The sequence below is a fragment of the Fusarium graminearum genome, chromosome 4, assembly GCF_000240135.3.
Source record: "Fusarium graminearum PH-1 chromosome 4, whole genome shotgun sequence".
Classification (NCBI taxonomy): Eukaryota; Fungi; Ascomycota; class Sordariomycetes; order Hypocreales; family Nectriaceae; genus Fusarium; species Fusarium graminearum.
The window spans coordinates 3,350,705-3,377,224 of record NC_026477.1 but is presented as its reverse complement, the minus strand read 5'-3'; the positions used below and the strand labels follow the sequence as shown (position 1 = coordinate 3,377,224).

Below are 26,520 nucleotides of genomic sequence, written 5' to 3'. Positions count from 1 at the left end.
TAGCCCTTCTATTAATACGTACGAGAAAAGGTTCAGTCTCGTAAATCTTCATCATTCTCAGGTCACGTAGCGCTTACTGACGTAGCGCGAGGCGAGGCAAGGCACATTTGGTGGTGGTGACGAGGGCATGGTGTCTCGTGTTGGAGGCTGAGTAAAAAAGATTCGTAAAGTACAAGCAAGGCACTCGAATGCGATCAATCCACGGTCCAATCACTGCAATTCTCTTGCTTCTATTTTGTAGCAAAAATGGTTAAGTGTGACTTAGACGAATACCCTTGGTGGAGAAAGCTTGGTGTTTATAGACTATTCTTATCAGGCAGCTCCAGTCTTCTGGAAAGTAAGCCTTTAGGCAATAGAGATCTATTGAAACAGCTCATCATACCTTATTTGGTTACAATGTTCGAAGAGGATCATGAGACTCCTCGGTTTCGGCCGAGTCAGCTGGGTTAGAAACGCCCGGCTACATTGGGATATTCAATGGTGTGATTGCAGGCAGCCCTCTTTGGTTTGACATGGGTAGGCCATGGATATATAAAGTCTCGTTTTGCCCTCATAGAAACAAACACACTCTCATTCTCTCACACGTACAAAATGTCTCCAAAAGAATTATTCACAAAGTACTTGAAGTTTCAACGGAAAAAGAAACAAGAAGAAACCGATCAGTCCAAATCAGCACCAGCACCTGTCAAATCCACCCCAGCACGCATACCAGATGTTGTGGAACAACTTCAAAAGAGGCCCGTAAACAGGCCCAGATCTACCAGTCCTCGGTATACATCTACGAGCCCCCAAGCTGCCAATGATGGAGGGAGCTACCTCGTGGGGAACATCTATGGAGGGGTCTCAAATACTGGGGCTCATCATGGCGGTGGTCATAAGGATGGAGGCCAGTGGGGATGGACAGGTGTAGAAGATGGAGCAGGCGGTTCTCATCATGATAGCGGAGGAGGTAGTGGAGGAGGTAGCGGAGGAGACAGTAGTGGTAGTGGCGGAGGGGGAGGAGGAGGAGATGGCGGCGGCGGCGGTGGTGGTGGTGGTTGCTAATGAGTGTTCTGAATATTGGCTGGTTTTGTTGTATTTTGTGTAAGACGACTTGTGATGTCGAGGTATCTACTGTATTATTGTCTTGTGGCGTTGGTGTTGAGGCCCTGGTGCTTTAGAGAGAAATAGCATTTAGGAGTTTCAAACTATTACTGTGCTTATTCCCAATTTCGATGTCGTATATTTCATTCAGCTTCATTGCAGGAAGTACTCGCTCACTCTCTTTTACAACGATAGCATGGCGCACTTAAAGCTTTTAATAACCCCCGTGGAGACCACAGTAGAGCTCGAAGATAAAAGGGGATGGAAGACCTCTGAAGACTGCAACATGGGCTTTTGATATCATTTACTACTCGTAGCCTGCTCCTTCAAAACCAACAATACATTGTATCTCAATATCGTCTCCAGTCTTGTGATTTAGCTTGAAATCAAAGCAGAAAAGAGGCAAGTTGGAGCTCTGTGTTTCAGTATATGATTCAAGACACCTGCCCAAGTATGTCCTTCAAACGATCGACAGACGATTCCACAGAGCCGCTCACATCCAATTCCCGATAAATCAAACATATATCGTCGTTTTCTTTATTGGTAAACTCGATGAGTTCGTTGCTTTTAATGATGTTGCGCAAAACGAACACGTCTGTCAATTTCGACTTGCTGCCCTCCTGGCGTTCAGGGGTCGAGAGTCGCTTCTCAAGAATAGCGGGATCGCAGTGTAGGTTGATCCAGTAGATTGGGACGCCTTTATTGCGAGCAATTTCGAGATGTTCGTGAAAAAAGTCTTCATCTCTCTGATTATTTGCGGCCAGACATGCTGTCATGAGAATAGTGTCGCCCTCTGCTGCACGTTTACCTAACTCTGCAAAGATAGGGGCTCGAACTAAGCGACGAAGCTCGTGGTGTCTGTCGCTTCGGTCGGGAATTACTGCAGCCACCGGATCGATGAGTAGATGGTTATCAAGCAGACAGGTCCCGTCGCTGGGGAGGTGTTTTTGAAGTCGTTTAAGAATTGTGAATTTGCCTGTGCCTGGAAATCCGTTCAGGACAACAACTTTACCAGAGCTACTAGAGTCTGCTTGAACAGATCTGAAATTCTGAGCGTGAGGTTGTTGCAAATATGTGAGGTTCTGCAGTGGTGCTGTACCATGCGATGCGGAGCGTGCGCGGAGCGACATCGTAAAAGCTTGCGGTGATGGTGATGAGAGGAGAAAAACTAAAGTAAAGGATAAGTTGTTGCAATGTTATAGATACGAGTGAAATGTGTCACGTGTACGTTAACTTCTGTTGTGACTCACTGTAACGAGTAAACTTTGTGTTCCTCTTAACTCACTACAACAAATACATTTTATATACAACTTTATCCATCATGAGACTTATATCTATCTACTAGAAAGATTATAGAGTTTCAGATAAATATTTAAAACTTCTCGTTATATTCCACACGAAGTACTCCTTAATTAACACATTCTGGGACCTTGACGACATCTAGGCTAGGTGGGCAAAGGAGCTGCTCAAGTGTTCGCAGTCGTTTCATGACATGTCTCGCGCGTCCTCCTCTTTTCCTGTGAACTCAAGACTCTTGCATCACGTAGCAACTTAAAATCCTATGAGGTAATGAGTGTACAGACCACAGCTAGATAGAGGTTCATAGATTCTTCCGAGGGAAGTTTTTCAGCAACAGTGGCAACTATCACTTGCAATAGAATCTTGAGCAGAACAATAGCGCTGATATCTGATTTTCAAAAACGGGTACCTTGGGATTCAATTTAACTTGGTGAACGAGAGTTGCGGTACAGCAAAAGGGGAATAAAGGACCGTACGGTTCTGTTTGGGGGGGGGATGGGTCTTCGAAGTACATTGCCATGCTGAAAACGGATGATCCGTCATTTATAGTAGCCCCCCTAGGACTAAGACCATCGAGAAACTTGCGGGCCATATGTCGAGCCCAGTCCATTGTAGACACAGAAGTAGGGAGAGAATTAGGGGTAAGTCCTTGGGAAGAGAATTCAGGTTACTGATACTTGAGGTTGTGGCTTGATCCATCATGCTACGACATAGCAAGCGATACCCTCGAAAAAATTTAATCACGAACACACCAGAGTGTGATATCATACTGCCCCTTGACTGTATTGAACTGCTCCAAAGCCTTTGCTTCATTATCATCCCTGATGAGCCACTCCCTCAGACAGTTATACCACCCAGGTGACACAACATTGCTGAGCTTCATGGGAACAGTCCCAACAATTATTTTCTTATTATGCAGCAATGCAGCTTTGAGAATATTCGACACCATGGATTTGTCCGTCGACCGAGATCCTCCACTTTCTGGATGAGGCACCGCATACTCAATGAATAACACCGTCGCAGCAAGCAAATAGTTCTGAAAATCCCTGTGCGAGCCAGTTGATCTGCGTCTGGGGTATGTTCTCTATTAAGCCACCAGAGTAAATCTGAGACTAGCAGAGAATGGCTAATTCAGTCGTAAGGGACAATTTCAACATCCCCCGCGCAAACGAAAACGTTTAGAATCACATCCTGCTACTAAATGACACCCATAACAAGAAGGTCAAAAGAAGGAAGGCATTCGGAGCGGGGGAGAGAAATAAGAGGCCCTCAATCAGGAAGAATCAGGGTCCACAGGTCGTCCATACTCAGAGCCATAAGCTTTGTCGAAGATTTGACTGAGCTTTTCCACAACCTCTGAACGGTCCTTATAGCCAAGATACTGTTCTCCACTACGAACCCCGTCCGAAATCGCGAGTTTTACAAACTCGTCGGTTGTACTGAATGAAGCATGGTGAAGTTGGCGGATCAGACCAACCAGCGTTTTGCCTGCGTTGGACTTCAAGGTTTCAAATGAGCTTGCACCATTCGCATTTGCCGCGATGATTCTGTTGGGTGTTGTAAGAACACCGAAGATCAAACGTTGCAGCATTTTGTTTGAAGAAAGGTACTCGGGCGTTTTGCAAATGCTTCGTATTTCACCTGCATCATCCAATACAGGGCCAGATTCAGCTGCCCTAGCTGCCAGTTCAAATGGTATTGAGAGCTTCCGACTTAGCGGTACCTCGTCGTCGACTAGAATACTTTCTTGGTTCATGATGGATCGGAAGGCAGTTACCATGTCCTCTCGTTGTCCAGGTTCGACACTGCGGATGAAGACCATGAGGTCAATATCGGATAGTATCGCGTTTCTCGGCAGTGCAGAAGAGCCATAAACCACAGCTACGAAATCTTGGTTCCCAAATAAGTTTCGTATCTTATGGCTGAGCTTGTCTTCGGCTCTGCGTAGGTGATTCAACGATGGGCCAGCTTGGATACATCGGTATCCAGCTTCTGAGAAGAAGAGCTGGCCTAACCTCTCAATTCTGTCCAACAAGCCCTTGGCGTTTTCGATTGTTGATAGAGGGTTGCCATTCATAGTTCGCAATACAAAGACTTGCTTGTCCGGAGTGATGAAGCGTTCGTGTGGACAACTTTGTAAAGGGAAGCCGTGTATGTAATACATACCCTCTTTACGAACAGTGTCTTTGATTCGACGGTTCATCAGGTTGATCTTTTCCAAGTCTGCGTCTGAAAGTGGAATAATTTTCTCGATGCAGTATTCTTGTATCTGGAAGGGGATGTATACCATCATACATGAATTAATGTCCGTCTTGTTGAGGAGAATGAGATTCGGCCGTTGTGTTACCTCGTCCTGGATGGCGCTAGTGAGCTCCAGACGTTCATCAATTATCTGTCCAAGTCGTCGCCTTCCGAAGAGCTTGATGGTAGACCAAATTTTGAGCGCATCGAATGCTTTTGATCCAATAAAAGGGGTGACTCGACCCAACGACCACTGAGTATTCAGGATCAGGTCTGAATTGGTTGAGAGCGCCACGTGAGTACTGGGGTCTCGGAAGAGTATTAGAGAGCAGTTATACGGAACGAGCATGGTTTTGTGAGAGTCGATCGTGATCGAGTCTGCCTTTCCAATACCTCTTAGCTTATAACGATGCTTTTCTGAAAAAGCAAGCTGGCTCCCATGACATGCATCGACATGAAACCAAACATTCTTATCTTCGAGAATCTTTGCTAGAGCATCCAGATCGTCAATTTGCATATGCCACACAGGCCATGATAATGTTTCCGCACTCTCTTTCTCGGTCAATAATTTGCTTCAGGGCTTCTCGATCCATATGAAATTTGCTGTCAACAGGAACACGAATGACGTTTTTCTCGCCCAGTGATAGCCATGCCATAGCTGAGCGTATAGAATAATGTTCCGTGACACTCGGTACCAGCACACGTATCTTGGTAGGTAGCACCGGGATGCCTTGTATACCTGAACCAGGAAAGCACTTCTCTCTTGCTGCCAGAAGCGCGATAGTATTCGAGAGGCACCCGCCAAGAGTTAAAACTCCGCCGATGCCACTGGCTTTGGTATAAGTCTCTGGTACTGGGTATCCAAGCGTCTCTCGTAGCCAATGGACTACCTCCATCTCAATAAAAGTAGCCTCCGGAGAGCATATCTCCTGGTTTGCTATATTCTGATTCAGCAGCGGAATTAGCAAGGCGGCTGCTAATCCAGCTACGTTGTTGGCTGCATCAGAGAATCCAAGAAAATTTGGAGATCCCCAATTGCTGCTCTTGCTGGCAACAGATGCGAACTGCTGGATAAGTTCTTCATATGACAGGCCAGACTCGGGTATCTTGTCAAAGCTGATTCTACTTGGCGAAGCTTCTGTCTCTTCCGAAAAGATTGTATCAGATGCTCTGAAATCAATGCCAAGGTCGACGACTTGAGTGAAGAGTGTCCGAATCTGATTCTCATCGTCATCGTGGGCAGCCGGTACTAACAAGTTACCAAAAGTTGAGTTTGAAGATAGGGCCATGTCAGATAGTGAAATGACAGCAGAATTCTCAGACTGTGTTCACAGTGTCCTTCAGCTAGTAGACGGGTGTGGAAGTATTTGGATGGTGCATTTTGATGTTCTGGAAGCACGCTTGTTGCATATATACTAGGTACTAAGGCACGTTAGACAACGTGAGCTCCTGAGCCTCAGGCAGCATTACAGCTCTTGCCATCATGAGTCATTATCCCTCTCTATTTTGGAATTGAGCGTTTTCGGTCACGTCGCAAACGAGGATTTGTGAGAGTATGAAGATTGTCTCATGTGTACATGTGTGAATGATACAGTAGTTGTATTAGCGGATGTGTACTTGATTGGACTGATCATAGGAGACCTGCATATATGGACATTCTATTCGCCAGCCAGTCCATGTTTCCATACCATATGACATAGGTACTCCGGTTCGTTAGCAGGTTCCGGGTGTACATGTTTTCGTAAATTGAGTTCTTACACGACTAAATATGCCACGCACGCCAGTGTCCAATATACCGGGGTAGGGCAAACCGGTGAGTGACAGTAATAAGTATCACAAGCAGTACAAGCAGCATAGGTGAACAGTTGAACATCTACGTGCTTCGCGGTACCTGGTTCAGCTATAGACGAGTGACCTTGGGTTTTGTGATCGGCTTGAAATTTGACCCAGGACAAGAACTTCAGGCACCGGCAGATATTCAACTACTTGGAGGTACAGGCTATGTAGATTTTTGATTCGCTACTAAGGCAGATCCATACGTCTTAGGTACCAACTCAACTCATCATTACTTGCTAGATTGGATGCCAAGCTATACCTACACAAATGTCCTTGCTTATTAGCCCACCCAGAAGTGCTGTCCAAAATGTAGACTAGTACTCAGTGATTTACACTAAAGCTTGCACTTATTACATATCTTGCTACTCAATCTCATGTGTTTATACGGTAATACTTTCGTCTGCCCCTTATATCTCTTTTCTTTACAACTCGCCCTAGTCACTTGCGAGGTATCTATCACTGACCAAAGTCTACCTATATATTTTACTGTTACAGATACTCTTGTACATACGACCAAAGGTAGTGGAAAATACGGGATCCCGTCCGCTCTCCCATAGTCAAGCCACTAACCGGCGGATTAGTAGTTGGGTCGGTGACGACCAGCGAATCCCCGCTGTTGTATGTTTTTTGCCTTTTGCTCACAGGGACAAAGTCGAACCTTTATATCTTTTTTTTCTTTTTTTTGCCATTACTCATGATTGTTTTGTGCCGAATTTCCACTGTTCTGACTTATATCAATCTCAGTATTGTTGAATGTAAGCACGAGTGTTAGCAACCCGCGTCGTTCCTGAAATAGCATGATGGTCTCTTCACATACAGGGACTAGTTGATACAACGATAGAGCTGTCAATGGTGATTTACAAAATAAGAAATCTTGAATAAATAGGTCTATAATAAATAAACATGGATATCATCGAACCCCGTCAAAAGAAAAGTCGCTAACTCTATATATCAAATCCACCAAAACACTTATGCTACAGCTGCAGCGGCGGCAGCGGAACTGGAAGAAGCTGAAGAGGCCGAAGCACCAGCAGTAGCGTTATCCCTCTGAACCTTTTGCCAGATAGACATGCAGCTCATGACAGCCATCAAAGCCCACATGTTACCCAACTCGCCTGTGGCACCGCTTCCCCGAAACTGAAACTCTCCAACACCAGACATGGTCTTCCAGCAATTGGCATTTCCCCAAACTCCCACAATCTCCTTGCCATCGCTGGTGTAACCTTCGCCGCTGGCGCTGCTGCCCTCGGGGAAATCCTCTTCGCTGGACGAGTATTCTTCTTTAGTGTTGGTGCTGCCGAGACGGACGAGCTTGTAGCCGCCCCATTTGGACTGTCCGACACTCTTGACTTCGGCACCACGCGAACGGCGCCATTCGAAGCGCTCAACGCGCTGCTCTGAACCGTTACCAACGAGGCACCCGAACCAGAAGCGACCCTTCAGACCCTTGGGTCGGCGCAGGGTTTCTTCGTGGATGCCCTTTCCTGTAGGCAACGTGATGAGGTAGTCATCGTGGTATTGCTTGATTCTTGATGACGTTGCAATGGCTGGTGACTCGGGGGTAGGACCCTTGTGAAGGACGATATCACCGTATAACCCCTTGGTAAAGCTAATGGTATACATGGGCTCAGCGTCGGGTGGGCCAAGACTGATATTCATGCTTGTGAAGCAGGCATATTTCTTCCATGAATTTTGGTAGGCCATGCGGATGACGTTTGGGATGTCTTGAAGCTCTTCAGCTGACAGCTGAGAGGTGTTGAATTTAGATCCTGAGTTACCCATTGTGTAAGATGTGATGTGAATGATTTGAGAGTGGCTCGTAGTTGAATGAGAGAATATTGAAATGCGATGATTATCTTGGTAGTTGTCTTGATAGTTGTGATGATTGTGATATGCTTCATTACTGGAAATTCCTTGGACTTATATACTTTGAAGCTGTGATACTCAATATGATACAGGGTGGTGTAGAGAGCGCTGCATTAATACTGCTTTAGGAAAAGATCGGCGAGTCCTTCGAGTATTTTAGTGCCGCTGAGGCAAAGCTGCTTCGTTAGCTCAGTGAGCTCGGTGTTGGCGGCATGTTATGACGTGGGTAAGGCGCCCTGTAAGGCTGGTCAATTCCTCTTTCTGGCTCTGGCTCCCCATTCAGGGACCAACCAGAGTGCTGCGCGACCCAGACTTGATAGATCATGTGTACGGATAGGGGAAGTATGAGGGTTATCAATCTCTAGATCTGAGGAAATTGCTTGTTTCCTGCTGCGCCATTCCATTGGGTAGATCATTGGCAGTGCACGGCACAGCCTTGGTGGAAATGTCGTAATGGTAGATAACTGAAGGATGAAATGTTTAGTTATTTTACCATTTCTAACCTACTTCAGCTTAGGCTGGCCATTCTTTGTATCCTACCCTTGAGCCCAAGTTTCCTGCTTCCTGTCAATCCGTTTTAATGAGGTTGTATGCATTTCTCTGCCTTTATCACTATCATGCTGCGTGCTTACTACCAGCGCCCCAAATGAACATATATGGATAGTCTCGTTTCTGCTCAATGTCGAAATGCCTTGCAAAGTTGTATCGATGTGACCCTCTCTCATGTGCAAGCAATTGTCGTTACATGTGTTAGAGATAACCTATCAAGGTAATTGTTTTAATGCAACTGTGGATAGTATGAACAATCTTCTTTCAAAACTCTGAAATGGTCAATTTGACTAGCATCCGGAAAGCAATTCATATATTTTTTTTGGCTCAGAAAGACAAGTGATCTACCATCTGCTTTCATCTCGTGTTGTTCTGATATTACCTTTGGATAATATGCGTTAGTTGATATGTTAATAGTGCCGACCTACAATACTGGGTTGAAACAAGATGTATTTTATGTCAGCAAAGTCAAGGGAAATCGAATCCTATTATTCAAATATTTCATGTCTTATCTGCTTCTTCTCCTTTCTCTGGTTTATGGTAGCCCCTGGACGACCCATATAGGGTAAGCAACGCCGCATAGTTGGGTTTCTCCATGACTTCACCCTCCATCACCATTAGTACATTGCGTTTACTGGAAGAACTATCGAGTCGATAGGGTACTCAGCAGGTTGGTGTTGGAGGTGGGATGCATTAGTGAGATTATTCAATCAACAACTATAACGTTACCTCTATGCCCTTTCAGTTAACCAGGGGTATTAGTTGGCAGATAACCCTCAGGGTATCAGAAAAATTGACCGCTGAGAACGTAAGAGATGAAATTAGTAGGTCATTTTATGCTACTAAAACTATAGCCTTTAGGCTATTTATTTTTGTAACCTAAGACTTTCGAGGTCAACGTTTCTGCTACCCAGTAGACAAGTTAACCTCGAAGTTTTGGGGCGCAAGAGTGAATAGCGCAAGAGCCGTATAAAATAACACAATAGTCTGACATGAATTTAGTATCCTATGCTTCCAACAATCAGGTATTCTTATATAGCCTTTTGGGGTAGGCATTTAATGGAAGAAATTGTCAACATGTGAATTGTATCGATAAATAGGTAGACTTGGTAATCCATGTAAGCGGCAACGCCGGGCTCATTTGTTTCCCGCTCACCATTAAAACCCCCAACCAACGTTAACTACTAGTGACCGATAACGTTGGAGGCTCTTTGCTTATATGCACAACTCGCGTAGATCAGTCTTGGCAGAAACTGTTGATTCACGGTCTGCTTACCAATGCGAAACAGATTTCTCAATAACATTTCACCGATAGCAAACTCAAAGCAAATTGCGATGACTCTCACGGGGTAAGCACCCACTATTATATGCAACTTGCTGAGTGAGTGGCAATGGCGGCATTTACAGAACCTCAGGAACCCGACATTTAGACGTGCGAAAAGTCCCCATGCAATTGGTTGTGATTGGACTTACGGATGCTAAAATCCGACAGTTACGCTGCATCCATGTCGCTATGTCCGACCGGTAGTCTAGTAGTAGCGAGGATCTGCACTGCAATGCGAGTGCAAGATACGAGTGCTTGAGTCCGACAAAGCGAAAAGTATGGGGCCTTATCTTGTTATCCGAGTCAGAATCAGTGACCGACACCCTCCCTCCATAAACTCCATAACGTTAGCATACGTCTCAGGGCCTCAGGTTCGGAAACAAGAGCTAATCTCCATTTCTCAGCAACTGGAAACGCAATGAGGGTCCGCGGATAAGTGAGTGCCGTGCATTAGAATCCACTCTCATTAATAACTAAGCCTCCAGAGAAGTGACAGAAAAGAATAGCTGACTTAATTGCCTTTTTTTGGGAGGAATGTGAGCTACTCATTTTGACTCATACTCGTCTAGATCCCTTCCTCCCCCTTCCCTTAGCGCATAGGAGGCACCCTTTACGTCACCATGGATAACGGAAGAAAAAAAAAGTGCATCTGCAACGCAAACTAAAGTAGAGGTTATTATAAATACAAATTCTCACGGTTGGGGAAGCAAAGCAATCACCAGTCTGTGCAACGCTCCTGCCTGCCCTACAATCTCGGTGAGGCTTATCTTGGACGGCCTTTCCTCTTTTCATAAGCCCCCTAGGCCTTCCAATTGACAGGGCAGTCCAAGCGATCATTGTTTTGTTTGTAAATATCGAGGCACTGGCCTCTACAGCGCGTCATTCACTTCCCTTACCGATACTTACCTCCTTCTCTCTCCACTCCATAGCACCGTCGTCAACATGTTGGGAAATACAGTAGACGGCGATGCCCTGCGTCGCACCCAATCATCAATGTGGCAGCAGCAGCAGCAGCAGCCTATTTCACAACAAACCGTCGAAGATGGACAGCACAACCCTACAAGCAGTAGATCCTCCGATACGGATGTCGTCCAAGAAGGAAAATGGGGAGAGCGTGGCCAAGAAGATGTCACGGCGCAAGAGGCGATGCAAGAATTCGAGTCTCTAAGGCACAACCTGATGAGCCTGCACAAGACAAGAACGACAGAAACACAGGCAAGCAGGGGAAATGCAAGCAGAAGAGCGAGCACTGCTGCTCGAGTTTCTTCAGCAAAGAATCGCCACAATGTTGACGATGACGACTCCAAGACAGACGTCGAAGCTGGCCCCGAGAAGAGCGAAGGTTTCGAATTAGGCCAATTCATGCGTGAAGGTCATTTCGAAAAGCGATCCGAGCAGGATGGATCACTGAAGCGAGTCGGAGTTGTGTACGAAAACCTCACTGTCAAAGGTGTTGGCAGCACGACATCTTTTGTTCGAACGGTTCCCGATGCTATTCTCGGAACTTTTGGCCCCGATCTTTACAAAATACTCACTCGGTATTTCCCGTCTCTCCGTTTTGGAAAGGCTCCGACCCGAACACTCATCAATGACTTCACTGGCTGTGTCAGGGATGGCGAGATGATGCTTGTCCTGGGACGACCCGGCGCTGGCTGCAGTACGTTCCTCAAGGCCATCAGCAACAGTCGCGAGTCCTATGCTGCTGTCGAGGGAGAGGTGTCCTATAGTGGTATTTCTGCGGCCGATCAGAAGAAATACTACCGAGGCGAGGCCAACTACAACGGTGAAGACGATATCCATTTTGCTTCTCTAAGCGTGTGGAAGACTCTTGCATTTGCCCTGATGAACAAGACCAAGGTCAAGGAAAAGGCTGATATTCCTGTCATCGTGGAAGCCCTCATGAAGATGTTTGGTATCAGCCACACAAGAGGCACCGTCGTCGGCGACGAATACACTCGAGGTGTTTCTGGTGGTGAACGAAAGCGAGTCTCTATCGCCGAAACATTGGCCTCCAAGTCTACTGTCATGGCCTGGGATAACTCTACCCGAGGATTGGACGCGTCGACCGCCCTCGATTACGCGCGATCGCTTCGCATTATGACAGACATCAGCAACCGAACCACTCTCGTCACCTTGTACCAGGCCGGTGAAGGCATTTACGAGCTCATGGACAAAGTTTTGGTCATCGATCAGGGCCGGCAGATCTTCTCTGGACCTGCCAATAAGGCCAAGCAGTATTTTATCGACCTCGGATTCGAATGCCCTGAACGACAGACAACCGCCGATTTCTTAACAGCTATCACCGATCCGATTGAGCGACGCTTCCGACCTGGGTTTGAGAACCGCGCTCCCCGAACACCCGAGGACTTGGAGTCGGCCTTCCGCAACTCGCCAAACTACCAGGAGCTCTTGGCCGATGTTGCAGCCTACAAGGAATCTCTTCAACAGTCAAACTATGAAGATGCGAAGAGATTCCAAGGCGCTGTTCAGGAGGCCAAGTCAAAGCATGTTTCCGACAAGTCTTCCTACACAATCTCGTTTCCTCGACAGGTTCTTGCATGCACTAAGCGAGAAGCTTGGCTTCTATTTGGTGATACTACGACTCTCTGGACCAAGCTTTTCATCATTATCTCGAATGGTCTCATCGTGGGATCTCTCTTCTACGGTCAATCGGAAGACACTGAAAGCACTTTCAGTCGTGGTGGTACAATCTTCTTTTCCATCCTCTTCCTTGGTTGGCTTCAGCTGTCTGAACTCATGAAGGCTGTTTCTGGACGTGCTGTCGTTGCTCGCCATCATGACTATGCTTTCTATCGCCCATCTGCTGTCTCTCTCGCTCGCGTTCTACTTGACTTCCCTGTCATAGCTGTTCAAGTTTGCATCTTTGGTGTCACTATGTACTTCATGACCGGACTCGATGTTGAAGTGTCAAAGTTCTGGATCTATCTGCTGTTTGTCTATACCACGACCATCATGGTAACGGCAATGTACCGCATGTTTGCCAGCTTGTCCCCTGAAATCGACACAGCTGTCCGATTCTCTGGAATCGCACTGAACCTACTCGTCATTTACACCGGATACGTTATCCCAAAGACTCAGTTGCTAAAGGACTATATCTGGTTTGGTTGGATATACTGGATTAATCCCATCAGCTATAGTTTCGAGGCTGTCTTGACCAACGAACTGTCCGACAGGAACATGGCGTGCTCTCCGTCGCAAACTGTCCCCCAGGGTCCAGGAGTTGAGCCAGGATACCAGGGATGCGCTATCAGTGGTGCGTCGGTCAACGCGCGATCAGTTTCCGGAAGCGACTACCTTGAAGCTGCCTACAACTACAGCCGTTCACACCTGTGGCGAAACTTTGGTGTTGTCATTGCCTTTGCTATTCTCTACATACTCGTCACAGTATTGGCAACGGAGGTGGTCAGCTTTGCCGAAGGTGGCGGCGGTGCCCTGATCTTCAAGAAAAGTCGCAGGGCCAAAGAGCAAGCGCGCGAGGCTGAGGCACCCGTTGATGATGAGAAGGCCGTTGGGAATGGTGCCACTGGCTCGTTCGGGGTTGTGTCCGATCCCAACCTGGGCAGCGAGGAAGAAGCACTGGAGCAAATTACTGACAGCGAGTCCATCTTCACATGGCGAGACATCGAGTACACGGTTCCTTACCTTGGTGGTGAGAAGAAGCTCCTGAACAAAGTCAGCGGATATGCCAAGCCAGGTATAATGGTTGCCCTGATGGGAGCATCGGGCGCTGGCAAGACGACGCTTCTCAACATTCTCTCACAGCGTACAAACGTTGGTGTTGTTACTGGAGAAATGCTTGTGGATGGGCGATCCCTCGGTACCGATTTCCAAAGAAACACTGGTTTCTGTCTCCAAGGCGATCTCCACGACACAACTCAAACCGTGAGAGAGGCCATCGAGTTTTCTGCCATTCTGCGACAGGATGCATCAGTCAGCCGTGCCGACAAGCTTGCATATGTGGACAAAATCATTGATCTTCTCGAGCTCAACGATTTGCAAGACGCTGTCATCATGTGTCTTGGCGTCGAGCAGCGCAAGAGGTTGACGATTGGTGTCGAACTGGCAGCCAAGCCATCACTCCTTCTCTTCCTTGACGAACCTACCTCTGGTTTGGATTCTCAATCCGCTTATTCGATCGTGCGTTTCCTCCGAAAGCTGAGCCGAGCCGGTCAGGCAATCATCTGCACTATCCACCAGCCAAGCTCTGTTCTTATTCAGCAGTTTGACATGGTCCTGGCCCTGAACCCTGGAGGTAACACGTTCTACTTTGGTTCCATGGGAGAAAACGGACAAGACGTTGTCAAGTACTTCTCCGATCGTGGCGCTGTGTGTCCTCCTAATAAGAATGTTGCTGAGTTCATCCTGGAGACCGCTGCCCGACCTCACAGGCGACCGGATGGCACCAAGGTCGACTGGAACCAGGAATGGGCCGAAAGTGAGGAAGCCCAGCAGGTCCTTGAAGAGATCGACGGCCTCAAGCGAGTTCGAAGTTCTGCAACAGAAGGAACAATGTCCACCAAGAAGGAACACTCTGAATTCGCTGCATCGACTTGGCTACAGACCGTCGAGTTGACCAAGCGCATGTTCAGACAACATTGGCGCGATCCTTCTTACATTTATGGCAAGCTCTTTGTTTCAGTCATCTTTGGCATCTTCAACGGCTTCACATTCTGGAACCTTGGTTACACGATGCAAGACATGCAAAACCGCATGTTCACATGCTTCCTGATCATAACAGTTCCTCCTACCGTTGTCAATGGCGTTGTGCCCAAGTTCTTTACCAACATGGCTCTCTGGCAAGCCCGAGAATATCCCTCTCGTATCTATGGCTGGGTTGCCTTTTGTACAGCAAACATCGTTTCGGACATTCCTGCCGCCGTCGTCTCAGCGGTGCTTTACTTCGTCTTGTGGTATTGGCCCACTGGACTGCCGACCGAGAGTTCTGTCTCTGGCTATGTTTTCTTGATGACACTCCTGATATACCTTTTCATGACAAGCTGGGGTCAGTGGATTTGCGCATTTGCCCCCAGCTTTACCGTCATCTCCAACGTAAGTTCCATCCATGCCTTGGCAATGTCACAATACTAACGCATATCAGGTCTTGCCGTTCTTTTTTGTCATGTTTGGCCTCTTTAACGGAGTGGTTCGACCTTATACATCGCTTCCGATCTTCTGGAAATATTGGATGTACTACGCAAACCCCTCAACGTACTGGATCGGAGGCATTCTTGCAGCAACTTTGGATGGCGCTCCCGTACGATGTTCTTCCGAAGAGACTGCCAAGTTCGATGCTCCTCCAGGCAAAACATGCCAAGAATACGCAGGAAACTTTGCAAGTTCTGCCGGCGGTTACCTCCTCAACCCTAGTGCCACAAGCTCTTGCGAGTATTGCCCTATGTCTTCCGGCAACGACTACCTCGCCTCGCTCAACATCAGCGCGAGCGACAAGTGGAGAAGTAAGTTATCATTCGCCTGGCTTTTTTATATAACATATACTGATTTATATTCTAGATTTCGGCATCTTCCTTACATTTTGTGTGTCCAATTGGATGCTCGTATACTTCTTTATCTACACAGTCCGTGTCAAGGGCTGGAGTTTCGGGTTTGGAAAAGTATTTGGCGCTTTGGGTAAATTGGTCGACTTGATCAAGAAGCCATTTCAGCGAAAGAACAAGGAATGAGATGCCAAGATGTGGTGTTCGTAATTTAGACGGGATATCTTGAAGTACCAGCGACTTCTGGGTTACATTAGACAAATGAACAATAATTATCTAAGAAATGCTTGTCTTCTCATGTCACTGAAAATATGCCTGTCGGTTGGCATGTTATGCTAGAGTTAGAGGAAGATATTCACGAATACAAGACTGAGGCTCATATGGGGACATTAAAAATAAACCCGTATGCCGTATTCATCCACTATCTTGCTTAGGCAGCTTGTGCTACCTTTCATCTGTCTTTCCATCCATCCTCAGGTGACTGGGTAAAAGCCACCCACGCAAACATTGATGCAACCCATCCCTGCGTTTGTTCTCTTTACAACTACGCGCTTGCTGATCGAACAATAACGCCAATGCCTAGGACTCTCGGTGCATGATACCGTTGGCACCTTCGCACCAAATAGGCAAATGTTGTATACTTGTGTCTGTCATATCGTTGACGACACGCATTGCCTTCAAACTTTACATGCTTTGAATGACAAACTCCACCTCTGCTAGCACCTTTTATCGAAGGAATAAGTCCCCAACGCCGTTCCTCAGCGTCCTTGTTCTATCTACGTGATCAAGACCGAGGTAATCATCCTCCCCTTGCACCAAAGTTGACAACACATCATCTGGAGGTTGTTAGCTACTTCCTAAACCGAAATTTAATGGGTATCACGAACCATCATTAAGATATTGCGGCTTCGAGTAATTAGATCGTCGCACGACAGCAATCTTAATTTTTTCGAAGCTCTTGCCTTTGATTCCAGTTCGCTTTTCTAGTCTCTTCTTGGTGTCTGCAAAGTTCTCGCCCTGTTTTTTGTTAGCATCTCATACATCTTGTGCAGTAACGAAGCGTCTCACCTCAATGACCAAGAACTTGAAGGGCACGCCGTGAACACGGCTGACATCGTTTTGGTAGTGGAAAACTTGGACGAACTGGTTGTCATCGGCGCTGACCTCCTCCTGAGGAACTCGTTCTGCGTAGACTGTCGCGTACTCATTCAGATTGATAACAGGATGATCGCGAGGCGGTTCGCGATAGAAACGGTTTGAGCTCGTCTCATAGATGCGAATTCTTCCACTTTCAGCTTCACCCGAAATCTGCGCCTTCTTTATCAAAGCTTCAACTAAATCATCCATGGTTCCAGTCTTGGGAACGAGCAAGTCGTACGTATCCTGTGTCTGTTAGCCCAAGTGCTCGCTGTTCCCGAAAGCTTACATACCTCCTTGGTTATACCCTCACTCAACAAAGTAACTTTAATACTCTTCTTAGTGTCGAGCTCTGTGAGACTCATCTCAAGCACCTCAAAGTAGAAAGCGTCGTTCCTTTGAGTAGAGTTGAGAGCAGTTGAGCCCATAGGGCTGAGAATTTGTCGCAGAGTTGGGTTCGCACCCCTCCTCACAGGAGTCTTGGGATTCTGCGTCGAAGCGTTTACCGTCCAGAACCGAATGTGTGTGGGCTGCACATCAAGATACGCCCCGACGCGCTCCGATAACATATCGTATGTGATCTTAGAATTGAGCACCAGATCGAATGGGGGGTACTGAGCTGGGTCACATCGGGTAGGATGAGGGTGGAACTTAACCATCCTCCTATGTTCCAAGAAGTCGTAGTACTCACGCGCATCTTCAAAGTGATCAGATGTGTTGTTTCTAGGGTGGTGTTAGCGATAACCTCCGTTGGATTAATAATAGAATGACGCACGATTCTTGTGAAGCCTTGTCGCCAGCCCTTTTTTCGCCATTAGCTTTGGTTCGCTGAAAGCAAATGATGTCGCCATCTTGAAGCTCTGCAATCTTCAAAGACTGTTTAGGCTTTAGTGGCTCGATCATCGTGGGTTTTATCTCCTACTGCGGGTCAGATATGCAAAACATTTCAATACTATGGGTTTCCTCACCTCCCAAAGCAATAGCTTTTCCTCGGCCGGCAACTTCTCACCCCAGCCCATCTTCTTAAGAATCATGGGAAGCAGTTCTTCAACCTTCTTCTCCTTCGAGATGTAGACATGGCCAACACCACGCAGAGTCTGGGCGTCGATGTCGAAATGCTTCAGAAGGAGGAGAATGGTATCATTCTTAACGATGACACCATTGGGTTGGCTCTGGTAAGACGGCCAGATAGGCTCGCCATCAGCATTGACCTCCTCAGCAACTTCAGCCCACACACGCAAGCTGGTATCCCGGTGTGCGGCAGAGCGGGAATAAGTCTCATCAACTGTAGGTCGAAGATCCATGATTGGCTGGTCGGGTCGAATCGTTTTGTTCTGTCGGTTAACCATAAGCCAGAGTCGCACTCTGCGTGGATCCTCATTCATATCAGCTGCAACCTGCGCAACGAACTCTTCCATTGTCATCGCACGACGGACTCGATAAAATTTGGGCGCCGCCGGATCGGATTCGGGGTTTGCATCGAACTGGCACAAATCCGTCCCGCCAAATTGTTGGAATGAATAGTCAGTAATCACCTTTGCCCACATGTAGAGATGCGCTTCCCGCGCCTCTTTCTTGCGAGCTTCCCGTTGGACTGTCTCCTCATCAAATTTTTGTCCTGTGATAATCAGCAAATAATTCGATAGAAATTTACCAACATGACTTACTGAGATGTAAAGGAATATTGTCCTTAGTGACTGGACAAAGAATGTCACCCAGTCGCGACTGACGGATATAAACCAACATGTAGGCGCTGTTTTGGCGCATGATAGGGGCCTTCTTCTGCACTGTCGCGCGGGGATAGCCGTTGGCTGCCTGGTATTCTCCGCCAAAGTTTTCTTCCATGACTTCGCGCATCGTTGCTTTAGTAACTTTGTCGTCGTCGTACTTATAGAACCAGCCATCCTTTTCGGGCTTCAAGAAGGCATAGTAATGCCCAGCATTCAGATCTCCGCTGTGAACCAAAACGCTGTGAAGCTGATATGTCCAAGGAACAGACTTATCAGCATCTTCGGACAGATAGGGCGCCGCATCGAAAAATTCTGGGAACTCGTATCGATCATTGATCTTCATCATGGTATCGCGTTGGATGTCGTACTCGAAGCGCTTCAGTTGGAGATGCAGTACATCTGGGAAACTGTTGAAAATGACGCCCTTGTTCGCATCTTGAAGCTTGTACTGATCACCAGCAAAGTACTGGTTCTCTCCGTCCATCTTCTCGACCTGAACGTAGTCCTCAAAGCTTTCGAGAAGATTCTTGTTCCCGCTGACGTTCAGCTGAATGTCCCAGAAATCTTCAATTCGGCTAGATTCGTAGTCGACATTAATGCATGAAATGTATGTCTTAATCTTGCCACTGAACATTTCTGGTAGGACGTTCTGGGCAGGCGTTCCCTTCATCTTATCTTCCATTCTTTCCATGAGCTTGCGCGAGAACTCTTGGACATCCTGCTGTTCAAAGATGTGTCGTGTATCCCAGCCGAAAGACTTTGTGAGCTCGGTGGTTCCGACTGCCTGATCCGAGGTTTGGAGTTGGTAAAACAGTCGTTGCAACGTGTAAGCACTGTTGTGCATGCTTGGATCGGCTTCGGTAGGAATTTCGTAGATAGCCTACATAAGTTAGCAAAATATGAAAAAGGACAGGTACAAAGATAACCCTTGCCTTTCGGAACTTGTTTGTGAAGTAAAGCGATTGCATCAGAGAGTTCAGGTAGCATGTTGCACCTTGGTTCTTCAAGCCAACGTATCCCGTCTCCTTTTTGGAATCATAATTGGCAAAGTTATGCCATAACACACCCGTCTCATCTTCGACAAGGCGTACATAAGCGGTGATATTGGCGGTGTCGTTCTCGCAGAGGGGTCGACTGCTTCCTTCCCAAGGTACATTGAACATACGGCGGTGCTCAACGAAGCGAGTGAAACCCCAATCGCCTTCTTCTTTGGTGAATCGATGATGGGCAGTGTGGTGGATATATAGGCTGGGGTCGTTCGGGTTCCAGAGGACGAGCGCAAATTGAACGCAACAGCTCCAATTGTCGGGGACTTCATCGGTTTCGAAGCCATGTTCAAGGTAGATAGAACATTGATCAATGTTGTTGCCGTGGGGGAAGAGCAAAATTCGCCTGTAGAGTAATGGCTCTGTCAGCAAAGGAATGCGCGGCAGCGATAGGGTCAATCCAGACTGACCATGGGAAACCACCTGCCTGGAAGACAGGGCCATGTTCCTTCTTATTCAAACTGCGCCAGTTATCAACAGTCCATGTGTAATCGTAGTCTCCAAGAATTTTTGGTTCGTCGATAAGAGGGGGGAGACAAATCTCCTTCATGGCTTCATCTAAAGCACGGTACAGTTAGTTTAGATGTCTCTAGTACAAAAATGCTTGGCTGAGAGCATGTCATGAGAGGTATGCGACAAGCGTAGGTAGTCCAAGGAGTAGCGGAAAGAATACGCACGGTCGGTGGCCAAGGGCAGGTCTTGCAACTGGTCGGCTTCGCTTTGTTCGAAACTGTCAGGATCAATAATGGCGACCTTTTCGGGCTCGCTGGCCACGCCAATATAATCGTCCGTGTCCATGACCATGTCGTTGGGAGAGTTGATATCGTGAGTCTGTTGAGTATGGTGCCTGTCAGTAAAGTGATTTGCACGATGAGGTAACCGGCTTGAAAGTAAGGTCATGATGTCGGATTCGGGACGACTGGGGTTAGTGCGGATGGTGAGGGGCAGAGATTGTATGCTATTGGAGGTGATGGTGATTTCGATGTCCAAGGTAAAGAGATTTGCGCAATGTTTCTAGTTCAGAAGTAGATGCAGTAATGTCGATTCGAATGTGTATAGGAGATACCAAAGTCAGAGTCAACGGCAAAGGATGACGCAGCTCAGCGTGCAAGGAGCGTGTACCAACTCACGGCGGACTGTATGGACTGGGTGGAAGGAACGAGGCAGAACGGGAAGGGGCAGGAACAGGCAGGAACGTACCATTGCGAGGAAGTTACTACCGATAGTGTACGGTAGGTAGGCTCGAAAAGTGTTGAAGCAGAAAAAAGAAGCAAGCAACTACTAGGTGGCAGCTTTCACGATACAAATGCGCGAGCTTGGAATCAGTCGCAGCAGAGCAAACAACCTAGGCACGATTGCAGTGCTTCAGCTATAGCAGAGCTCGACAGTGTCGAGTCGCGCAAATAAATGGGCGGCAGGGGATAGAAGGCCAGGGTTCTGTTGCCGTGAGTAGGTAAACAAAAAGAAATATACTCCAAAAGAGAATATCCTGGAGCGCAAGGCAGTGAATGCGATGCAATCAGATGCTGCCCGGGTATGGATGCTAGACTACTAAGGTATGACGACCACCTAGGTTTAGGCGAAGGAAAAAAGAGAGCAGAGCGGTCGGTTATGTCAGTAAGGGCGAAGGACAATGGCTGAAACCCACAACTTGAGTCCTTTGAAATAAGCCCCTCGACTTTTCGTTTCCCAGGTCTGATTTGAATCTAAACAAAGGGGAGAGGTTTGATAGATTTGTAAAACTGGGAGAAAGGAGTGTGAGGTGAGGGATCCAACGCCTTGCATCCAACAGGCAGAGAGAGCCAGTAGTAATCAGTCGTCAAGCGGGAACAAGAGAGTTGTGCGAGACTTTAGACTGACGAGACTTGTGAGGCGATAGCTGGCAGCTGCTGCTATACGGGTACTTGTACAGCATAGCAAATACAGTGGTAGATACAGTATTTCTCTAACTGAAAACAGCCACACCAAGCGTCATCAGGTCACCCCGCCAATGACGTTGTCGGTATCTTATGGTTAGTCTTTATCCGAGTTTCATGCTTTACTTTTCAATGGATTCAATTGCTTTATTTAGAAAGATATGCACAAAAATAGTTTCCAACTTTGCAAGATAATCTGACGCAAGAAGTAATCATATTTAAAAAGCTTATCGAACATCAATAGTGAAGAGATATCTAGAGACCCATTGTGGGTACCTATTATAGCTCTCCATGGCTGGAGACAATGCTTGTAGTAATAACAAGTTGCATCAAAGGCGACATCCTAGGCGTACGTCAACACGATGACCCAGTAAAACACCATTCAATACTGACCCAGGGATATGTATACTGTCTATTACATAACTGGGACTCTGTCCATAACAATGGACCTGAGCTTCGAATCGTGGAGCCATAAAGCTACAACCAGCTAAGAAAGCAGGCGCCACGCAAGTCATGAAGCTACCCTATGTAGGTCGATGCACATGATGAAAAGCTGGAAACACTTATATATCATAAAGAACAAGCTCATGATAAGCAGTCATACGCCAGAAACAGCCCTACCTACAGCTTCGACAATGCTCGTCGGCCCCTAGAGCCAATCGCAATCGGGATAAAACGTGGTGGAAGTGTTTCCTGCTTCCTGTAACACCGTTTTAGGCCGGCCGGTATCGCCAGAAGATGTGGGGTAAACTCCAATTCCGTCCCTGAGCAGTATCGAGTCACTCAAAGCTACTTCCTTCCCACCGAGGCGGCACATGCATATTTGCTTGTCTTCTTCTACTTAACTCTCCTCATCTTTGCACATTACACTTTCATACAGTATCACCACATATACGGAGCCCGTTGAGCACACGGCCGAGCCGAATTCAGGCAATACGCGAGTAACAACCGATTTGAGATAGTATAACCTCGCATGCGCCTGTGACGACATGCCATCCATCGCCCTGCGACAGAGCAGACGATGTAGATTGATAGATCCGCGTGCTTACTTGACGAATACTCCCCGATTTTCGTATACCGACATACAGTCTCGCGCTGCGACAAACGCATCATGGCGCCCAGTTTCCATTCTTGACGAGTACGTCATTTAAGATTTTTCTTTTAGTTTAGGGACACTTGAACATACAAAAAGCTAACTCATGATGCTTCAGTTGGGTCGCAAAAGAAGCCCGCCCAATTAGCCTTCGTCAACTTATGGTCTTTGGCCGATCACTCACAGAATCGCGCCTGATCAGCTCTGCTAATTATGTTCGCACTGAATTACCTACGCGGTAAGCCCTGAACAGCTTCTATGCAAAACATGCACTAACTTCTGCCTCTAGTATTGCGCATCGCATTCGAGATATGCAACGCCTACCATACGTTGTCACTACAAACAATCATATAAAAGAGGTCTATGATTTATATTACCATGCCTTCGATACGTTCCGTAAAGTGAAGGAAGTCAAGACCCTGGACGATAACGACAAGCTGTGTGAACTCATCAGCCATAACCTTAAAAGCCACCTGACTGTGATACCACAGCTTGCGATGGGAATCCTAGAGTGTGGTGGGTTAATGAGTCCCGTTGACCTTGACAAATTTATGAACACCATTCTGAGATCGGTAGATTTCCCATGCCTAGCACATTTGGTATTCTTGCTAATACGAAATAGCGTATCTCCAGGCGAGTCATTGCTGAGCAACATCTCTCCCTGACAGAAACATACAACTCGCCCAATTTCTCACCCGGTGCCAAACTTTCCGAGTCAGATTTCATTGGTGAAGTATTTATTAAATGCTACGCTAAAGATGTCGTTGAGCGTTGTTCAAAAGCAATAACTGCTCTTGCACGCACCACTAACGGTCCAGATGTTCAGATTCCTGATATCACTGTTGACGGTCATCTTGATGCCTCGTTTCCATACATTCTGAGCCATCTCGAATATATAATTGGCGAGCTTCTACGGAATTCTGTTCAGGCTGTCATTGACCGTCATCAGAAAACGCACCCAGATCCTAACAATGTGAAGCCCCCTCCTGTCGAGATCACTATCTGCGAGAACCAACAGCATGTTATCATACGGATATGTGACCGAGGTGGTGGAATCCCCCGTGCTGAGCTACCACATCTCTGGTCTTTCAGTAAGGGACCACAAAGCCAGAGACGTCTTAACAACCTTGCTCAAGTGCCCAAAATGGCAGCAACCATGCAGGAGCTTCACGTAGAAGAGGAACTGGGTCGTGCAGACTTAAAGGTGCCTCCGTATCAGAGCTCTCTTTCATCTCTCACAAGCCGACCGCCCAATCTGCGGCTCGGCATGGGCCTGCCCTTGAGTCGCGTCTACGCCGAGTACTGGGCCGGAAACCTCGACTTACATAGCCTTGAAGGTTACGGAACGGATATGTTTCTGCAGATTTCGCGACTTGGAAACAAGAACGAGCAACTGACTACTCGAGCCAGCATGGATGCCTTATAGCAATTGGAGTCGGGGGTAATGTCCTAGATGGAAAGACAATTGTGGTCTTGGACTTGTTTCAAAGTCCGAATTCACAATATGTCAATGGACAGGGCTTTTCTTTCGAATATGAATCAGTCAATCGGCAGCATGGAGTTTGGTAATTGTTTCCACGGATCAACTTTTGTACAAACAATGGGATATTATTGGCAAAGGTTCATAGGACTGGGTATCTATTATCGAGGTTCTACCACAAATGGTGAAAGCACTTCAAAACCGAGGCTGGTATCATAAAATGTTGTGATTGAAATTACATCGGAACTAAAATGTGCCTAGCTGAGGGAAAGGGCTCTAGTAAAAGGTTGTAATAAAAAAAAAGGGCAAGACTATCAAGGCTTTCTCCATACGTCTTGTTCGCTTCGAAGGCGTCTCGTACTTGTAGGTGTGAGCTGCCGGTACAGCAACCAAGAACAAACACAAAATCGTGGGGAGGGAATCATAACTCCTACACAACATGCCGTGGCCATGATAACGAGTCCCACAAAGGGCAACTCATTCGTGACCTCAGCAGGTAAAGCGAGCAGGTATACCCGGGGACTCTTTATCCCCCAACAGTCCTCTTCTTCTGGTATTTCTCGGACCTTTCATTTTTCAACTCCAAACCCCAAAATGGAGCTCCAGGTAAAAGAAATTTGAAATGACTGTCCAACTGCAGCCATGCATGCACGCATAACGGTCCACTCGATATCGCTTAGCGGCGGCCGTGACTGCGGACAGCGCTGCCCTGCATCTGCTCCAGCTCCTGCTCGAGCTGCTTGATCTGAGCGTGAGTTTGTTCGAGATCCTTGTTGAGGCGGTCGCGCTCGGAAATGAGCTTCTGCTCCCATTGTCGGAAGCGCTGCTCCTCGATCTTGACCTGCTCGGTGAATCGCTTTCGGAGAGCCTCCTCCTCCTCCTTGAACTTGGGGTTGTCGAGCTTGCGGGGACGGGCCTCGCCAAACTTGCGGGTCTCCATCTGCTGGGCGCGGTAAGCCTCGTAATGCAGCTCCTCGGTGGTGTGGATAAGGTCGAGCATGTGTGTTCGGATCAGAATAGAGCGGAGCTTCTTGAAGTCGCAGTGGTCCTCGTTCTCAACCTCGGCGACACCCCAAGAGTATTGGCGACCCTTAACGATGCGGCCATCACCAGTCTTGACATCCTTCTCGGAACCGATAACGGCGAAAGGCATGGCGTTCATAAGGCTGCGAGCGTGCTGGGCAGCGGCCTCGTCGTCCTCCTCGATCGGGGGCTGGTAGATCTTGATGTTCTGGGCCTCGATGACAGAGACAATCTAGGAAAATTAGTGCCTGCAGGAATAGATGCAATCTGTGATTACTTACTCGCTGCTTGAACTTGGCCAGGTCGGCAGGGCTGAGAGTATCAGCCTTGGCGATAACAGGGATCAAGTTAACGCGCGAACAGAGGCGCTTCATGACCTCAATATCGAGAGGCTTGAGGGTGTGGCCGGTAGGGCGGATAAAGTACAAGCAGGCATGGACACGGAGATCAATCTTGTCCTGACGGCGGGGCTGCTGCTCCTGGAGCATGTAAGACTCGTGCTGGTCGTCGAGGAACTCGATGATGGGCATCCAAGAGTCGCGGTTGTTGACATAGTCGCCGAATCCGGGGGTATCGATAACGGTCAATCGGACTGAAATGGGATGTTAGCGAGGGGTTGAGTTCCGCTTGGTGTAGAGCTATATACCCTTGAAGAACTTCTCCTCAAGCTCGGCCTTGGTAATCTCAATCTCGACGGTCTTGTCGACCTGCTTCTGGTGGCGTCGCTTGTGATCGGCGTAGTTCTTGATGGTGGTAGAGAAGAGAGTGTTGATGAAGGTAGTCTTGCCCAAACCAGACTCGCCAGCAACCTAGACATGATGCGGTCAGCGTGAATCAGGGAGAAGCTCATGAGATAGCTTGTTAAAGTAACATGAACCGCATGAGCAAGAGGAATTGCCTAAGGACTTACCATAATAGTGAAGCCGGCGCCACGCTTCGCGACAATCTTGTGTCGCTGGTTGGGCAGATTGGCAATACCAATCGGTGAAGCGTTCTCGGCAGCTGCAGAAGCCATCTTGTCTGTTGATTACTCGAGTACAAGGGTAAAACGGTCAAGTGAAGGAGAATTAAAGACGATAAAGACGACGTTAAAAGAGACAATCAATACAAGTCAACAACCAACTGCAATGCAATATCGCGATGAAGGTCGAACGAGTGCAAAGGTTAAGGTGGAGAGGGAGGTTTGACTTGGGGTCAGGACAGCTCGTGCTTCACTTCAGGGGAACGAATTTCCTGCCCTTTTCCCCCTAAAGCAATTCCCAGGGACGCTTGCTTCTGATAGGCTAGCGTTACACGGTCCGTGGGTGGACAGTGGCTAGTGGACACGGGGCAGCGAGATAACCTGCCAAACAAAACGGGTCTTGCAGCGCCAAGGGGTCCA

The 26,520-nt window shown here is 47.5% G+C and overlaps 8 protein-coding genes and 1 non-coding gene across 9 annotated transcripts; 4 read left to right on the top strand and 5 right to left on the bottom strand.

Annotated features, from left to right (window-relative positions):
* Positions 1–591: 591 nt before the first annotated feature.
* FGSG_07386 (uncharacterized protein) lies at positions 592–1,044 on the top strand (the record flags this gene model as incomplete). The annotated part of the gene is made up of 1 exon (XM_011328850.1): positions 592–1,044. The coding sequence occupies one exon, from the start codon at positions 592–594 to the stop codon at positions 1,042–1,044; it is 453 nt and encodes a 150-aa protein (XP_011327152.1).
* Positions 1,045–1,517: 473 nt separating this feature from the next.
* On the bottom strand, positions 1,518–2,213 carry FGSG_13142 (uncharacterized protein; the record flags this gene model as incomplete). The annotated part of the gene is made up of 1 exon (XM_011328849.1): positions 1,518–2,213. The coding sequence occupies one exon, from the start codon at positions 2,211–2,213 to the stop codon at positions 1,518–1,520; it is 696 nt and encodes a 231-aa protein (XP_011327151.1).
* Positions 2,214–3,655: 1,442 nt separating this feature from the next.
* FGSG_13141 (uncharacterized protein) lies at positions 3,656–5,912 on the bottom strand (the record flags this gene model as incomplete). The annotated part of the gene is made up of 2 exons (XM_011328848.1): positions 3,656–5,112; positions 5,150–5,912. 2 exons carry the CDS (start codon positions 5,910–5,912, stop codon positions 3,656–3,658), a joined length of 2,220 nt encoding a protein of 739 aa, XP_011327150.1.
* Positions 5,913–6,968: 1,056 nt separating this feature from the next.
* Positions 6,969–7,084, top strand: FGSG_20038. The gene has a single exon (XR_893039.1). It is a non-coding gene; the product is annotated as a 5S ribosomal RNA (ribosomal RNA).
* A 344-nt stretch (positions 7,085–7,428) lies between these two features.
* Positions 7,429–8,241, bottom strand: FGSG_07384 (uncharacterized protein; the record flags this gene model as incomplete). Its single annotated transcript, XM_011328847.1, has 1 exon — positions 7,429–8,241. The coding sequence occupies one exon, from the start codon at positions 8,239–8,241 to the stop codon at positions 7,429–7,431; it is 813 nt and encodes a 270-aa protein (XP_011327149.1).
* Positions 8,242–11,191: 2,950 nt separating this feature from the next.
* On the top strand, positions 11,192–15,989 carry FGSG_07383 (uncharacterized protein; the record flags this gene model as incomplete). Its single annotated transcript, XM_011328846.1, has 3 exons — positions 11,192–15,268; positions 15,318–15,675; positions 15,731–15,989. 3 exons carry the CDS (start codon positions 11,192–11,194, stop codon positions 15,898–15,900), a joined length of 4,605 nt encoding a protein of 1,534 aa, XP_011327148.1. The 3' UTR covers positions 15,901–15,989.
* A 451-nt stretch (positions 15,990–16,440) lies between these two features.
* Positions 16,441–20,830, bottom strand: FGSG_07382 (uncharacterized protein; the record flags this gene model as incomplete). Its single annotated transcript, XM_011328845.1, has 11 exons — positions 16,441–16,550; positions 16,602–16,731; positions 16,783–17,048; positions 17,141–17,574; positions 17,627–17,727; positions 17,820–18,469; positions 18,519–19,436; positions 19,648–19,973; positions 20,038–20,185; positions 20,305–20,641; positions 20,828–20,830. 11 exons carry the CDS (start codon positions 20,828–20,830, stop codon positions 16,441–16,443), a joined length of 3,423 nt encoding a protein of 1,140 aa, XP_011327147.1.
* A 1,702-nt stretch (positions 20,831–22,532) lies between these two features.
* On the top strand, positions 22,533–24,062 carry FGSG_07381 (uncharacterized protein; the record flags this gene model as incomplete). The annotated part of the gene is made up of 4 exons (XM_011328844.1): positions 22,533–22,681; positions 22,755–22,874; positions 22,926–23,208; positions 23,259–24,062. The coding sequence occupies 4 exons, from the start codon at positions 22,533–22,535 to the stop codon at positions 24,060–24,062; spliced, it is 1,356 nt and encodes a 451-aa protein (XP_011327146.1).
* On the bottom strand, positions 23,878–26,349 carry FGSG_07380 (cell division control protein 12). Its single transcript, XM_011328843.1, has 4 exons — positions 26,050–26,349; positions 25,786–25,948; positions 25,421–25,731; positions 23,878–25,371 (listed from the first exon to the last, which is right to left on the bottom strand). Exons 1-4 carry the CDS (start codon positions 26,152–26,154, stop codon positions 24,793–24,795), a joined length of 1,158 nt encoding a protein of 385 aa, XP_011327145.1. The 5' UTR covers positions 26,155–26,349; the 3' UTR covers positions 23,878–24,792.
* Positions 26,350–26,520: the final 171 nt, after the last annotated feature.